The sequence below is a fragment of the Citrus sinensis genome, chromosome 2 (genome assembly GCF_022201045.2).
Source record: "Citrus sinensis cultivar Valencia sweet orange chromosome 2, DVS_A1.0, whole genome shotgun sequence".
Classification (NCBI taxonomy): domain Eukaryota; kingdom Viridiplantae; phylum Streptophyta; class Magnoliopsida; order Sapindales; family Rutaceae; genus Citrus; species Citrus sinensis.
This window is the reverse complement of record NC_068557.1, coordinates 2,801,045-2,816,619: the sequence shown is the minus strand read 5'-3', so window position 1 is coordinate 2,816,619 and position 15,575 is coordinate 2,801,045. Positions and strand designations below refer to the sequence as shown.

At 33.8% G+C, this 15,575-nt stretch overlaps 1 protein-coding gene across 1 annotated transcript; it reads right to left on the bottom strand.

Annotated features, from left to right (window-relative positions):
• Positions 1–8,414: 8,414 nt before the first annotated feature.
• Positions 8,415–9,996, bottom strand: LOC107175920 (extensin-2-like). Its single transcript, XM_015527823.3, has one exon. The coding sequence runs from the start codon at positions 9,969–9,971 to the stop codon at positions 8,760–8,762; it is 1,212 nt and encodes a 403-aa protein (XP_015383309.1). The 5' UTR covers positions 9,972–9,996; the 3' UTR covers positions 8,415–8,759.
• Between the last annotated feature and the right edge of the window lie 5,579 nt (positions 9,997–15,575).

Genomic DNA, 15,575 nt, shown 5'->3' with positions numbered 1-15,575 from the left:
CTTAATCAAGATTCAATTATGTGTTTTTTTCCCCCTCAATATTTCGTATTCGGTTAATGAAGAAGCTAATTAATCTTAATAGCAGGTAAGGCATACGCATCCATTATCTGTCGAATAAACTCACAAACAACTTCAATAATTTATTGCTTTTTCATTTTTTTTTATTTACATTTGTCTCCATTTTATCTTTGATAAATTTATTTCTTGAAGAGGAAACTCTATACTCTTCGAATGACGGAATCTACAACAGTGACTGACCACATCAACACCTTGAAGACTCTATTTTCACAACTCACAACGTTGGGTCATAATATAGAGGCAAATGAACGTGCAGAGCTTCTACTTCAAAGTCTACCAGATTCATATGATCAACTCATCATCAACATGACGAACAAAAATCCAGCGGATAGTCTGGTTTTCGACGATGTTGCAGCCTCCGTATTAAATGAGGAGAGCAGACAAAAAAAATAAAGAAAACAGACAAGCAAGTTCGTAGCAAGCGGAGGCGCTATCAGTGACGAGAGGGAGATCAATGGAACGTGGTCCCAGTGGGAGTCACAATCATGGTAGATCAAAATCCAGAAGTAAGAAGAATGTTAAATGCTACAACTGTGGTAAGAAAGGGCACATCAAGAAAGAGTGTTGGAGTAATCAGAAGAGAAAAGAAGGCAAAGAACCCGAGTTATAAAATGCTCAGGGGTGTGTAGCAAGTACCTCAGATGATGGCAAAATTCTCTACAGCGAGGCAACAACTGTTTCAGAAGGCAGAAAACAATTATCTGATGTCTGCCTTATAAACTCAGGAGCTACCTAGCACATGACCTCTCGGAGAGAATGGTTCCTCATATATGAACCTATCTCAGGAGGATCTGTATATATGGGAGATGATCATGCCTTGGAGATCGCTGGTATTGGTACTATCAAAATAAAAATATTTGATAGTACAATTCGCACAATTGGGGAAGTACGACATGTTAACGGCATGAAGAAAAATCTATTGTCTTTGGGACAAATGGATAGCCATGGGTACAAAACTCATATAGAGAATGAAATTATAAAGATCGTTAAAGGCACGCTTGTATTGATGAAGGCAGAAAAGATCGATGCTAATCTATTCATGCTTAAAGGAGAAACACTATAGGAGGCTGATGTGTGTGTCGCGTCAAATGGAGAAGAATCAACGATGATGTGACACCTCAAACTTGGCCACATGTTGGAACAAAGTTTGAAGATTCTCTCTGAGCGAAAATTGCTTCCATGGCTCAAATCGGTAAGTTTACCATTTTGCGAGCATTGTGTTATAAGTAAACAGTATAGATTAAAGTTCTGTAGATCTGTTGCTAGAAGTAACTGCATTTTAGACTTGATTCATTTTGATGTTTGGGAATCACCGGATATGTCCATAGGAGGTGCAAAGTACTGGTGACTTTCATTGATGATTATTCTAGGAAATGTTGGTGTATCTAATTAAGAAAAAGTCAGATGTTTTTCTAGTGTTTAAAGAATACAAAGCGCGGGTGGAACTTAAATCTGGTAAAAAGATCAAGTGCTTGAGGACAGATAATGGTGGAGGGTATACAAACGACGAGTTTCTTGCTTTCTGTAAGCAAGAAGGTATTCAGAGGCGGTTCATGATAGCATACACTCCTCAACAAAACAGAGTGGCAGAGTGGATAAACAGAACTCTTACAGAAAGAATAAGAGATATGTTAAGGACTGCTGGTTTACCTAATTCATTCTGGGCAAAAGCAGCCAAAACTGTCTGTTATATAGTAAATCGGTCACCATCTATAGCAATTGGGCTGAAGACAACGATGAAGATGTGGACTGGAAAGCCAGCTGATTACTCATACCTACATGCATTTGGATGTCTCGTGTACGTGATATACAATGCCCAAGAAAGAATAAAGCTAGATCCAAAATCTAGAAGATGTATCTTATTGAGATATGCTGATGGAGTAAAGAGGTATCGTCTGTGGGACCCCACTGCCCACAAGATCGTCATTAGCAGAGATGTTATTTTTGTAGAAGATCATCTGCAAAGGAAAGATTGAGATGATGGCACTGTAAAAGAAAAGTTAGAGATTGTGCAGGTATACGTGGAAAATAATCCAGAAGATTCAGATTCTTCTAAAGCAGCACCAGAGCACGAGGAACAAGAACCAGTCGAGTCCGAGGCTCCAGAAGTTCGTCAGTCAACTCGTGAGAGACAACCGCTAGTGTGGCACTCGGAGTATGTCACAGAGATCAATATTGCTTACTGTCTTCTAATAGAGGATGGAGAGTCTTCAAATTTCCATGAAACTTTAAACAGCTCAGATGTTACTTTGTGGATGACAGCAATGCAGGAAGAAATTGAGGTTCTACACAAGAACAAGACATGGGAACTTGTACCACTACCACGTAGAAGAAATATTATTGGAAACAAATGAGTCTATAAGATCAAACGTGATGGCAATGACCAAGTGGAACGGTATCGTGCAAGATTGGTGGTGAAAGGATATGTTCAAAAAGAAAGTATTGACTTCAACGAGATATTTTCTCTGGTAGTTCGACTCACAACAGTCAGAGTAGTCTTAGCGATGTGTGCTACATTTGACTTATATCTTGAGCAGTTGGATGTGAAAATTATATTTCTTCATAGAGAACTTGAAGAAGAAATATATATGCTCCAATAAGAAGGTTTTGCAGAAATAGGAAAGGAAAATTTGGTTTGCAGGTTGAACAAATCTCTATACGATCTCAAACAGGCGCCGAGATGTTGGTATAAGAGACTTGATTCCTTTATCATGAGCCTTGGATACAACAGACTCAGTTCAAACAATTGTGAATATTACAAAAGGTTTGAAGATAATGATTTCATTATTTTGCTATTGTATGTGGATGACATGTTGGTAGCAGGCCTTAACAAAGATCGAATCCAAGAATTGAAGGCACAATTAGCTAGAGAGTTTGAAATGAAGGACTTGGGATCAGCAAACAAGATTCTAGGGATGTAAATTCACCGAGACAGAAATAACATGAAGATTTGGCTTTCTCAGAAGAACTACTTGAAGAAAATCTTGTGACGCTTCAACATGCAGTATCGTAAGCCAATTTCTACCCCACTTCCTGTTAATTTCAAATTATCCTCAAGTATGTGTCCTAACAATGAAGCAGAGAGGAAGGAGATGTCTCGAGTACCGTATGCATCAACAGTGGGAAGTTTGATATTCGCTATGATATGTACTAGACTAGACATTGCACAAGCAGTGGGAGCAGTCAGTCGATACATGGCGAATCGTGGTGGAGAGCATTGAATAGCTGTAAAGAGGATTCTGAGATATATCAGAGGAACCTCAGATGTTATATTATGTTATGGAGGATAAGAATTTACTATTAGGGGCTACGTGGATTTAGATTTTGTAGGAGACATTGATAAAAGAAAATCAACTACTGGTTATGTGTTTACACTTGCAGGAGGAGTTGTATGCTGGGTTTCGAAACTGCAGATCGTTGTGGCTTTATCTACAACAGAAGCAGAATACATGGCAGCTACACAAGCTTACAAGGAAGCTATCTGGATACAAAGGTTATTGGAGAAGCTCGGGTACAAACAAGAGAAATTTTATGTGTATTGTGACAGTTAGAGTGCCTTGCATATTGCAAGAAATTCAGTATTTCATTCCAGGACAAAGCATATAGGAAGTCAGTATCACTTCATTCGAGAAGTAGTGGAAGACCTAGCAGATGTTTTGACCAAGCCAATAAATATTGACAAGTTTGTCTGAAGTAGATCCTCTTATGGCCTAGCAGAAATGTAGGCAACATGATTATGACGAAATAGAAAGGATGGTGTGGAGATTGATTAATTTTCAATTTAATCTCCAAGTGGGAGAATGTCAAAGCAAACACCTAAAAGTCAGCACCAAATTTGGTACTTGACTTTGGTGCCAGCAAATCAAAGAAAATGGAGAACACAACCCACAAATTTTGAACGCTAGATTGACAAAATTGAAGCCACACAGATTGACGAAATTGAAGCCATAATTGTTGGGCTAAAATCGTTGATTTCTTGGCCATTATTTTTCTATAAATAGAAGTGCAGATGAAGAGCTGAAGCATTCCATCGAGAGAGAAGCATTTCCTTCCTATAGGAAATTGAGAGTATTAAGAGTTTAATAAACTCTTGAGTGATTAGTGTTTTGAGAGTTTGGGTGTATTGAGATTTTGGGTAGTGAGTTAAAATATCACAATACTTGTAACTTCTTTTCACTAGTAAAATATTTTCCTTCTGTATTCGTCTGTGGACGTAGGCTAAAAGTCGAACCACGTAATTTCTTGGTGTCCTTTTTGTGCTTGTTCTTTATTTTTCTTCCAATTTTATTTTAGATGCGTGTCTGCTTCATCCACCAATTTCCTAACAAATGCTCAAGTGGTGATTGGTCTGAACTGCATCAAGGTCTCTTGGTCGAAATTGCTGGCGGATAAAATTGTACGAACACTTTGTTTCTTTGCGTTGGGTTTGTACTTCATGGAGATCGGCTGCAACTATCAGCAATAATTTTATGAACAAGTTTAATCGGATGCCTCTCCTTGTACACGTGCCACTAAATTGCAGCAATAATCAATTTGGTTTCTTCAGTCTTTCAAAGGACATAAGCAGTCATGTTTTCTTACCAAAAAAAATTCCAGGAATTGCCTTTCTTCAGTCTGCACCCTTTTTCAGGCGTTCAACTTCAAATTCCGAACATATTTAAGTGCATTCAGCTTCAACTTCCGGCACATACATTGACGTTTTATCCCCGAAAAATTTAGACCGCACTCCGATTACATAGTAATGGTTATTTATGGAAGAGAAAGAATACTAGCACATTCTAAACCTGGCCATGGATCTTGGATCAATATAGGCAATTATCGGAATGGGAATTGGCGCAAGCATCATGATGTTGTTTATTACAAAGACATGTTTTAAAACCAAGTCTTGGAACTATATTGCTCCACCTATGTGGGTTGAACAGAATTTCAGCTAGATTACTCAAGATTTAGATTTTTTTTTTTTACTTTAAATTTTGGATGTATGTTTGATTTCATATATTTATTTGTTGCATGATATCGCAACCAACAGTATAAATTGCTAAGCATTTTTCCCCCTCTCCCGGCTTGTACTCTATTTTCCTTTGAACGAGTAGACAAAGGTATTAGCTTTGTTGATTTGCTGGTGATACTCATCTTAGTTAGTCACAAAATCTGATAAAAAATATAGACCAGTGATAAGTTTAATTTCGATTAAGTTATTACGAGCGCGGTAAAACCTCATATAATAAAAAACCAAAAATGGAGGTTCTTTTTCCCCGCAAAATAGAGTTTTGGAACCTTTAATGCTTTTCATAATTAACATACTTCTAGAGAACCGGAACTGAGAGCAAAGAATACAGATGCACATTTGGATATATGATAACATAATACTTGTAGAAACTTAAAAAGATTATAGCGTTTTTTCATTGCTTGCAACAGTATGGTAAAATGAGTGCGCTTTATACAAGTGAACCCACCTTATTAAATTAACCCTTATGATTCACAAAACAACGTCCAAAGAAAAAAAAATCCATAATAGCATTTGTATGAACTTCATTAATCTTTTTAAAATTCAAAGTGAAATTATGTTTTGTGACTTGTATAAACAACCTAGTTGCTACTCTTTATATAGTGATCTTGTCATCAATATTGCTGACATAAAATAAAATATGTTTGTTTAATATAAAAATTACAGCCTGGATACAATGGGATTTGAACAAAGTCTAAATAGTAGTTGGAGGTAATACATCAATATTTTGGCCTTTTTTAATCACTGTAAAAATTAAAGGCGTTGTGGAAAATGTAAAGACAAAATGTAAATCCTGCTCAGGGTATATGTGTGTGTGTGTGTGTGTGTGTGTGTGTGTGTATAGGTGGGAGGCAGAATCAAATAATACTATATACAATTGTGAAGAATCAATTCTTTTGACTTGTCTCACATTTCATATATTTTATGTAGTATTTGAATGATCAAAATAGTGATCACGTTTGGTGTTTACAATGTCTTAGAAGACAGAAGATCTCAAGGAAATTACTATATATATCCTACTTGCCCACAACTTTGACTGCTGACTTCTAATTAAAGGACAAAGGAAAATTATAGATCATTTAAATCAGAGAAAGACAAAGTCTAAAATACACGCATTGCAAGTACTACAATCATTCTGCGGTTCAGAGACAATATGACATATGCATGTGTATTTCTATTTATTTTCAGTACATGGGAATCCTCACAATTGGATGATTGCAAAATATGAATGACGTGGTATACTTAAATGGCATTTAAACATTCTCGAACAACTTTAACTGATTATTCGAGTTTAAATATTGTGAAGATAGAGGGTTAAAATAATTAATTTGTGCTTTATCTATTTTTTTAGAAATAAAAATAAAATGTATTGTAAATGTTGATAAAAAAAATTAGAAAATATTTCTTTATTATCTATAATTAGGTATAGATAACAATATCGGAAACTGAAACATTATCTCAAAATTATTCATCTAAAAAAATGTAACATTTATAAATTTCACGTTTTTCTTTCCTATATTTTGCCAAGCAAGGGTTGGTAGTTGCCCACTAAATATCTGCATTTGATTCATAGAAATTAGAAAAAGCTCATCAATTAATTACAATGTCAATGGTTTAGTTAAGCTGTGTACGACCGATTGCTCATAGACAGACTTTTTTGCTAATCGTACGTCAAAGCGTGTTCAAGAAAATTCAAAAATATATCTTACAACTCGATGATGAGCTAGCTTCTCACTGTTATTACTATAATTATTAGAGCTTTCTCTTCACCATTTATTCACATCACCGACGTTTTACCTGGAATTAATTTATAAAATCTTCTACTTATACATTTATGAATTTTATAATAAAATTTGGTACGAACTTAATGTATCTTTGATATTAATGTACAGCAATATCAACCACTTGCAGAACAAACCTTTCATATTTTGACTAAATTTTTTTTTTCCGGAAAATGATATTGATACAACCGACCAATAAATCTCACATTAATTCCATTAAGGCAGTTTTCTGAGACAATTTTATTACTAATTCAAACTTTAAACGTATTAGCTAAAATATTTCAACTTTTGTTTGTTTTCATGTGGTGTTAGAATTTACTCTCTATCATTACTCCATTGAATGTGTTGTTAATAGTAAAGCAGCATAGTTTTGTATCATTTGTCTACTACTCTCTTATTAATAATTCTGAAATGAGAATATTCTCATTTAGTTAAAATGCATATATGCCACTAAGATGATAAAAACATAACTCTAATATATGAAAAGGCAAAAAAAAAAAAGAATAGTTTCTAGTATATTAGAATTCATGTTTTGTAGTAATTTAGTGGTATCTTTCTTTGTTAAAATGAGATTATCCTCATGTGGAAATTGTTGGAACAAAGAGAAAAACAGCAAGCATACACACAAAAAAATATAGCAAAATGTGCAAAAAACCAATTCACGTATCACCTAGGTTGCCACATCCTGGTTACAAAAATATTAAAGGAATCTTACTTCTGCTTGTACCTTAGTATCATAATGAATATAATTTTTTAAAAAAAGGTGGTTTATAGAGGAGACCTAAGATAGGACATGAGCATATTCATAATACAAAAGTTGAGGGTCCATGATCTTAATCAACATCAAAAGTTAGTTCACAAGTATAAAGTAGTTCAACACTACGTTTACTACCTTTTTTTCATTTTATTTAATATTATGTTTATGGCTTTAATTAAACTAAATTTTTTTTTTCAAGATTTACAATTATTGATCGCTCTGGTTATTCAAAATTTTCAAGTTGAAGGGTGTTATTTAAAGTTGCCATGCTAAAGCAGACAAGCAGTTAAAATGGAAAAGGGTAATTCTATTGCTTAGTTGAACAAATGAGTGCAACATATTTAGAGCTCATTTGTTCACCATTTTAGATGATTTCTATTTTTTCAGTGATAACTTGTAATCTACCTACATCTTTGTATCCTTTGCTGAGGAGAATAATAAAGGTTAACTGCTTGGTTAAGTCTAGTGTTTGTTTTTTGATTCATTTAAAATATGATTTTTGCTGATATTGTATTTGATTTGTAGTTAGAATTTATTAGCATTAAGATTGATCAAAACCTAAATTAAAACAATTTTGTTTGACTAAATGATTAGAGAATAAAAGGTTTGTATCTTCATTTTCTTTGATATTATAAGGAAGAAGTTATTTATTACGTGCATGGACATTATCATGACATTGGAAGAACTATGTACATGATCACTGTTGTGCATGATTATTCATTAAGACATAATATTACTTCATCCAGGCGCATTACATGTGCCACAACACATTTGTGATAAAACAATAGAATAATTCTTTTGGCACAATACTTTTTTTTTAGGATACATCAAGTTAGAAATTTTTATTGCACATGACAAATGATACACCCAACGCTTCTTACAAATTATTCATAAAAACATTAACATAAAAAATCATAAAAAGGGCAACCGAAGGAACACATTTTTTCTTATTGAATTTTAAACTTGTTTCAAGAAGGGACATTGAACTTAGAAGTCTTCGGGAGGTGGTGATCACATGGAGTAGTCGGAAGGCAATAGTGACAATGATGGAGATGGTGGTGGAGGTGATGTAGATGGTGGCGGTGTAAATGGAAGATGGAGGTGGGGATAGAGATGGTGGTGGTGGAGATTTGTATTAGTAAGGTGGTGGTGGAGATTTGTAATAGTAAGGAGGCGGGGGAGAATGCTTTGGTGGAGGTGGTGACTTATAGTAGTAAGGTGGTGGGGGAGAATACTTTGGTGGTGGTGGAGATCTATAGTAATAAGGTGGCGGGGGGGAATGCTTTGGTGGTGGTGGTGATTTGTAATAGTAAGGTGGAGGGGGAGAATTTGGTGGTGGTGGTGATTTATAGTAAGGTGGCGGTGGTGGAGACTTCATTGGTGGAGGTGGTGATTTGTAATAGTAAGGTGGCGGGGGAGAATGCTTTGGTGGCTGTGGTGGAGACTTTACTGGTGGGGGTGGTGACTTGTAGTAATAAGGTGGTGGAGGAGACTGTTTTGGTGGTGGTGGTGATTTGTAGTGAGGTGGTGGAGGTGGAGACTTTACAGGTGGAGGTGGTGACTTATAGTAGTATGGTGGAGGAGGAGAATGTTTTGGTGGCGGTGGAGATTTATAGTAGTAAGGTGGTGGGGGAGAATGTTTTGGTGGTGGTGGGGGTGGTGATTTGTAATAAGGTGGTGGTGGAGGAGAATGCTTTGGTGGTGGTGGAGATTTGTAATAGTAAGGTGGTGGGGGAGAATGCATTGGTGGTGGTGGTGACTTGTAGTAGTAAGGTGGTGGGGGAGAATGTTTTGGTGGTGGTGGTGATTTATAGTAATATGGCGGAGGTGGAGATTTCACTGGTGGAGGTGGTGACTTATAGTAGTAAGGTGGTGGAGGAGAATATTTTGGTGGTGGTGGGGATTTATAGTAGTAAGGCGGTGGGGGAGATGGAGATGGTGGTGGGGGAGACTTGTAATAATATGGTGGAGGTGGAGAGGGAGAAGGAGGAGGTGGTGATTTGTAGTAGTAAGGAGGTGGAGGAGAATGTTTCGGTGGTGGTGGTGATTTATAATAGTAAGGAGGTGGTGGAGATAGAGAAGGTGGTGGTGGAGACTTATAGTAATAAGGTGGTGGAGGAGAATGTACTGGTGGAGGTGGTGAGTTATAGTAGTATGGTGGTGGTGACTCGTGGTGCTTTGGTGGTTTCGGTGGCTTGTAATGGCTTGGAGGGTGCTTTGCATGCTTTGGTGATGGTGCTGGGCCATAATCATCAGCTGATGCCTTTGCGGTTGTGGTGGCTATGAGCAAAAATGCCATAGCACAAACCAATTGAGGCCATTGCTTCGCCTGTCCTAGAGTTCCCATTTCCTAAAAATTGTGTTTTCTGACTTGATGCTAAACATACTTTGCTTCCCTTTATATAGTGATCATGTTAATCGTTAGTGACGTAGAAATATTCCCTTACTCATAATTAATGAGGTCAAAAGCTATAAAATACTCCAGCTCTCACATGGATCAAAATTTTCTTTTATGTTTCAAATTTGTTCACAAAAGGAGGCATGCATATATGTCAAAAAGTCGTCGTCAAGATGCTTATTCGACAGCTGTTTTAATATTCTCATTAAAGGTCTTTGCTAACGTGTTATGTGACAAATGGGTCTGAGAATGCAAAGTCAAACTAAAAATTCCTTGAGAACATTAATAAATTTAATACCAAAATTTTCTTGTAAGTTGTGAGTGATATTGGCAGCACTGTCAAAGACGTTAGGTTTAACCAACAAAGTGTTGGCTCCACTGGCAATGGAGTCCCCTTAAGTGGCTTGACTGGGTTTGCTCCCCAGTTCGAGTCGCGGGGAAGTCGCCTTTGTTGGGAGAACCTGTGCCTCCCGGTTCGAGCGGGGACTTCTAGTCTGGGTTGTGGTACGGGCTTAAAGGTGCCTCCCACAGTTGGGGCCCTCCCCAGGATACCTCGTGGATAAGACCAAAAAAAAAAAGACGTTAGGTTTAGGCACCGATTTGTTATTAAAAATTTTCATTAATTAATTTATTTAAAATCTAGTGAAATGATTGTAGGAGAAACAAACTTTCATTCTTCTAATTAGGAATTGACTTTTATATTTTTTATTTTTAATGGGTTTTTATATTTTTGGTCCCTATTAGATTTTTTATACCATATTTAATGGAGTAGTGATATATATTTGAAAAGTTTTACCTTAAAATTTCTTCTCTAATGATGTGACATTTATTTACTCGTTGGTAAAATAATATAATTAATCCACTTAAAATTTATAAAAAAATCATCAACTACTTAATGAATGATACATTACATATCACATCATTTGGGATAAAATTTTAAAATATCTATCATTATTCTATTTAATTCATTTGTAGTGCTGAAACTAGAGGTTGAATATTTCACTGATTAAAAAAAATTTTGATATTTTTACATCAAATTGATTATCTAAGACCTTTGCAAATTAACTAACTTTTCTCACTAAGAAATTATTACGTCATCTTTCCTTTTTCACTTATTTCATCTTTTGTAAGTGACCCAGGATATATTTTATTGACCTAATTCTCAATGCCTAGGCAACTTGATGTTCAACTGGCGAATTGGTCTGAACTGCATCAAGGTCTCTTGGTCGAAATTGCTGGCGGATAAAATTGTACGAAGATTTTGTCTGGAGATCGGCTGCAACTATCAGCAATACTTTTATGAACAAGTTTAATTGGATGCCTCTCCTCGTACATGTGCCACTAAATTGCAGCAATAATCAATTTGGTTTCTTCAGTCTTTCAAAGGGCATAAGCAGCCATGTTTTCTTACCAAAGACAAATTCCAGGAATTGCCTTTCTTCAGTCTGCATCCTTTTCCAGGCGTTCAACTTCAAATTCCGAACATATTTAAGCGCGTTCAGCTTCAACTCCGGGCACATACATTGACGTTGTATCTCCGAAAAATTTAGACCGACACTCTGATTACCTAGTAGTGGTTATTTATGAAAGTGAAAGAAGACTAGCACATTCTAAACCTGGCCATGGATCTTGGATAAATGTAGGCAATTATTGCCATGGGAATTGGCGCAAGTATCACGATATTGTTTATCACAAAGACATGTTTTAAAACCACGTCTTGGAACTATATTGCTCCACCTATGTGGTTTGAACAGATTACTGTAGATATAGAGTTTTTTTTTTAATTTTAAATTTTGAATAAATGTTTGATTTCATATTTTTATTTGTTTCATGAACTCACAACCAACAGCATAAATTGCGAAGATTCTTTTTTTTTTTTTTTTCTTCTTTCTCCCGACTTATAGTCTATTTTTCTTTGAAGGTATAAGCTTGTTGATTTGATGGTGATACTCATCTTAATTAGCAAGTCACAAAATCTTATAAAAAAATGTAGACCAGTGATATGTTTAATTTCGATTAAGTTATTACGAGCATAGTAAAATCTCATATAATAAAAAACCAAAAATGGAGGTTCTTTTTCCCCGCAAAATAGAGTTTCGGAACCTTTAATGCTTTTCATAATTAATATACTTTTAGAGAACCTGAACTGAGAGCAAAGACTAGAGATGCACATTTAGATATAAGATAACATAATACTTGTAGAAACTTAAAAAAATTATAGCGTTTTTTCATTGCTTGCAACAGAATGGTACAATAAGTGCGCTTCATACAAGCGAACCCACCGTATTAAATTAACCCTTATGATTCACAAAACAACGTCGAGAAAAAAAGAAAACAAAAAAAAAAAGGTCATAACAGCACTTGTATGAACTTCATTATTCTTTTTCAAATTCAAAGTGAAATTATGTTTTGTGACGAGATCAAATGAAGTCTTTCTTTCTGAAAGTAATCGACACGCTTGAAAGCAATCAAACATTGATGAACTATCTTTACGAATCATCCCCTTTGTTCACGTATAAAGTAGATTTTGATTGTTCAAGAGGAGCATTTTTAAATTTTTCTGATTTTCACAAACCAGTCCAAAAGCTGAAGCTGTATCCAATTAATTACAATTTTGTTATTTATTTATGTATGCGAAAATAAATACGTATATTATACCATGATAATTTTACGAAGATTACCTTTTGAAGTCAACATCACACCATGATAATTTTAGCCTGATTATGCTTCCATCTGAATTGCAAGTGATGCCATCCCACTTGCAATGATCCGAAGGGTAGTTGACCATCCTGAAGCTGTTGTTCCCCCAGCCTGCATCAATATTGCTGACATAAAATAAAATATGTTCGTTTAATATAAAAATTACAGCCTGGATACAATGGGATTTGGGCAAAGTGTGTGTATACGTATATACAATTGTGAAGAATCAATTCTTTTGACTTGTCTGACACTTCATATATTTTATGTAGTATTTGAATTATCAAAATAGTTATCACGTTTGGCATTTGCAATGTCTTAGAAGACGGAAGATCTCCAGGAAATTATTATATATAGCCTACTACTTGCCCACAACTTCGACTGTTGACGTCTAATTAAAGGACAAAGAAAAATTATTGATCATTTAAATAAGAGAAATACAAAGTCTAAAGTACATGCATTGCAAGTACTACACTCATTCCGCTGTGAGGTTTCGGAGACAATATGACATATGCACGTGCATTTTTATTTATTTTCAGCACATGGGAAACTTATTAACAATTGAATGATTGCAAAACATGAATGACGTGGTATACTTAAATGGCTTTTAAACATTCTCGAGCAACTTTTAACTGATTATTCGAGTTTAAATATTGAGAGAATAGAGGGTTAAAATAATTAATTTGTGTTTTATCTATTTTTTTCAGAAATCAAATAAAATGTATTGTAAATGTTGGTAAAAAAATTATACAATATTTTTTTATTACTTATAATTAGGTATCGATAACAATATTTGAAACCGAAACATTATCTCAAAATTATGGAACCAGCCACTTTGCAACAGTTGCAAGCTACCCCCAATTTTTGAAATTGTCTTTTGTGATGTTAAATTTCATTGAATCTCTTACTTTCTTTTTTATTTACATTTTTGTTATAATATTATGTGCTTTGGTTGGTGACCTTTTAAAATGTAATTTTATTTTATTGAATATTATTTACCTTTTTTATTTCCATTTGTTTATAAGTTTATGTGCTTTGGCTAATGACCTTCTAAAATGTAATTTTATTTCATTTAATACTATTTAACTTTCTAAAAGAAGAAATATAATAATAAGCCTATGACTAGATAATATTAAATAATATTTTTTAATAAATAAAAATATTAAAAAATTTATTCTTTTAAATAAAATAAATAATATTAAAAATAATTTTTATTTTTAAGGACTCACATTTTCTATTCTATTTTATTTAATATTATTTAATTTTCAAAAAATAAACAGAATAATAGGCTATGACTAAATAATATTAAATAAAATAAAATAAATAATATTAATTTTTTAAGAACCATTCCTGATTATTTTATTTGATTTAACATTATTTAGTTTTATGAACGAATAAATATAATAATAAGTCTATAACTAAATAATATTAAAAACAAAAAAATTTAATTTAATTTAATTTTTAATGCTGATTACTGATTACTGTTAGAGTGCAATTTATGCACTAGTTTTGCATTATTTACTTCCCTTAATATCAATGTTATTGCACTTAATAATAGTGATTTACTTATGTTTTACTTTTGTAGGTGCAATTCTATTGATTGATGATAAAATTGAGCTATAAGATGATGTTTAAGGATGATTGTTCTCTTGGAGAAATTATGAGCGTCAGAAGAACTTTGTTGATAAGGCGTGGGCGCGTGCTGTCAACTGCGGACCTGCAGTTTTTAGTTTAACGTATTTTGTATTTTTGGTTATTTTTGTAATTACGAATTTAATATTTCAGATATTAGTATTTTATTTTAAATAGAATTCTAAAAGAGAGGAGAGAGAGAGTATTGAAGGGAGGAATCTATTGTGAAAAGGGGGGATTTTGGGATTGGAGAAAAAGAAAGAAACCCTAGATCTAATTTTTCTCCTCTCTCTATGAAGAACTAACCTATTTTTCTGGTTGAAGGATAACGAAGCTTTGATTCATCACTACTGTGAGATCTTTCTTGTGCTTTAATTGTTTTATTGCTTTTTGGGTATTTGTTTATTCTCTGTATTATTTTCATGATTATGTTTGTTAATTAGGTAATTGGCCACTATTTAATTATCAACTTAATCTATTGTCAATTAAAGGATTCATCGTATGAAGAATTTAATGTTTGTGACAAATAACATAGCAGAGAGTTGTGTTGTGAGAATAAACAATCTAATTTAAATGAATCATCATATGTGTTGATTAGGATTTGGGTCTCTCTGGTTTTTCAGGCTGTCAATTGATTAAATTCTATGATCGTATCTAGGGTTGTCTATTGATTAGGGAAATAACCAACGGTCGTACCTTGGTTATCGACTAGTTAAGCAGAGATTGGCTATTAGAGGGTCTCAGTAGCTATAACCGGTCTATTCATAAGTAATAATAATAATCTATATTTGAATCAATGATCAGTAGTCGAATCAAGCTGAGTTAATTCCTTCAACCAGAGCTTTCTCCAATTTGAATTACAACTTTAATTTGCATTCTTGTTATTTTAATTTGATTTTTATTATTGTCAACAATTCCCCCATTTTACGTTTTACGTTTCAAAAGGATTTAAATAATTACCGATCTCTGTGGACACGACCCTGCTCAATCACTATACACAATTTATTTAGAGTAGGAATTTATTTTTGTTGGCTTCGACAACCATCAATTACTTTATTTTATTTAAATTTTTTTAGTTTTTTGAACAATTAAATATAATAATAAGCCTATAACTAAATAATATTAAATAAAATGAGAATAATTAGTATTCAATAATATTTATTTTTAATAAAATAAATGATATAAAAAATTAATTCTTTTAAATAAAATATATAATATTAAAAT

Coding starts and splice junctions, on each gene's coding strand:
- LOC107175920 (XM_015527823.3), bottom strand. CDS start 9,971: ATGGGAACTCTAGGACAGGCGAAGCAATGGCCTCAATTGGTTTGTGCT.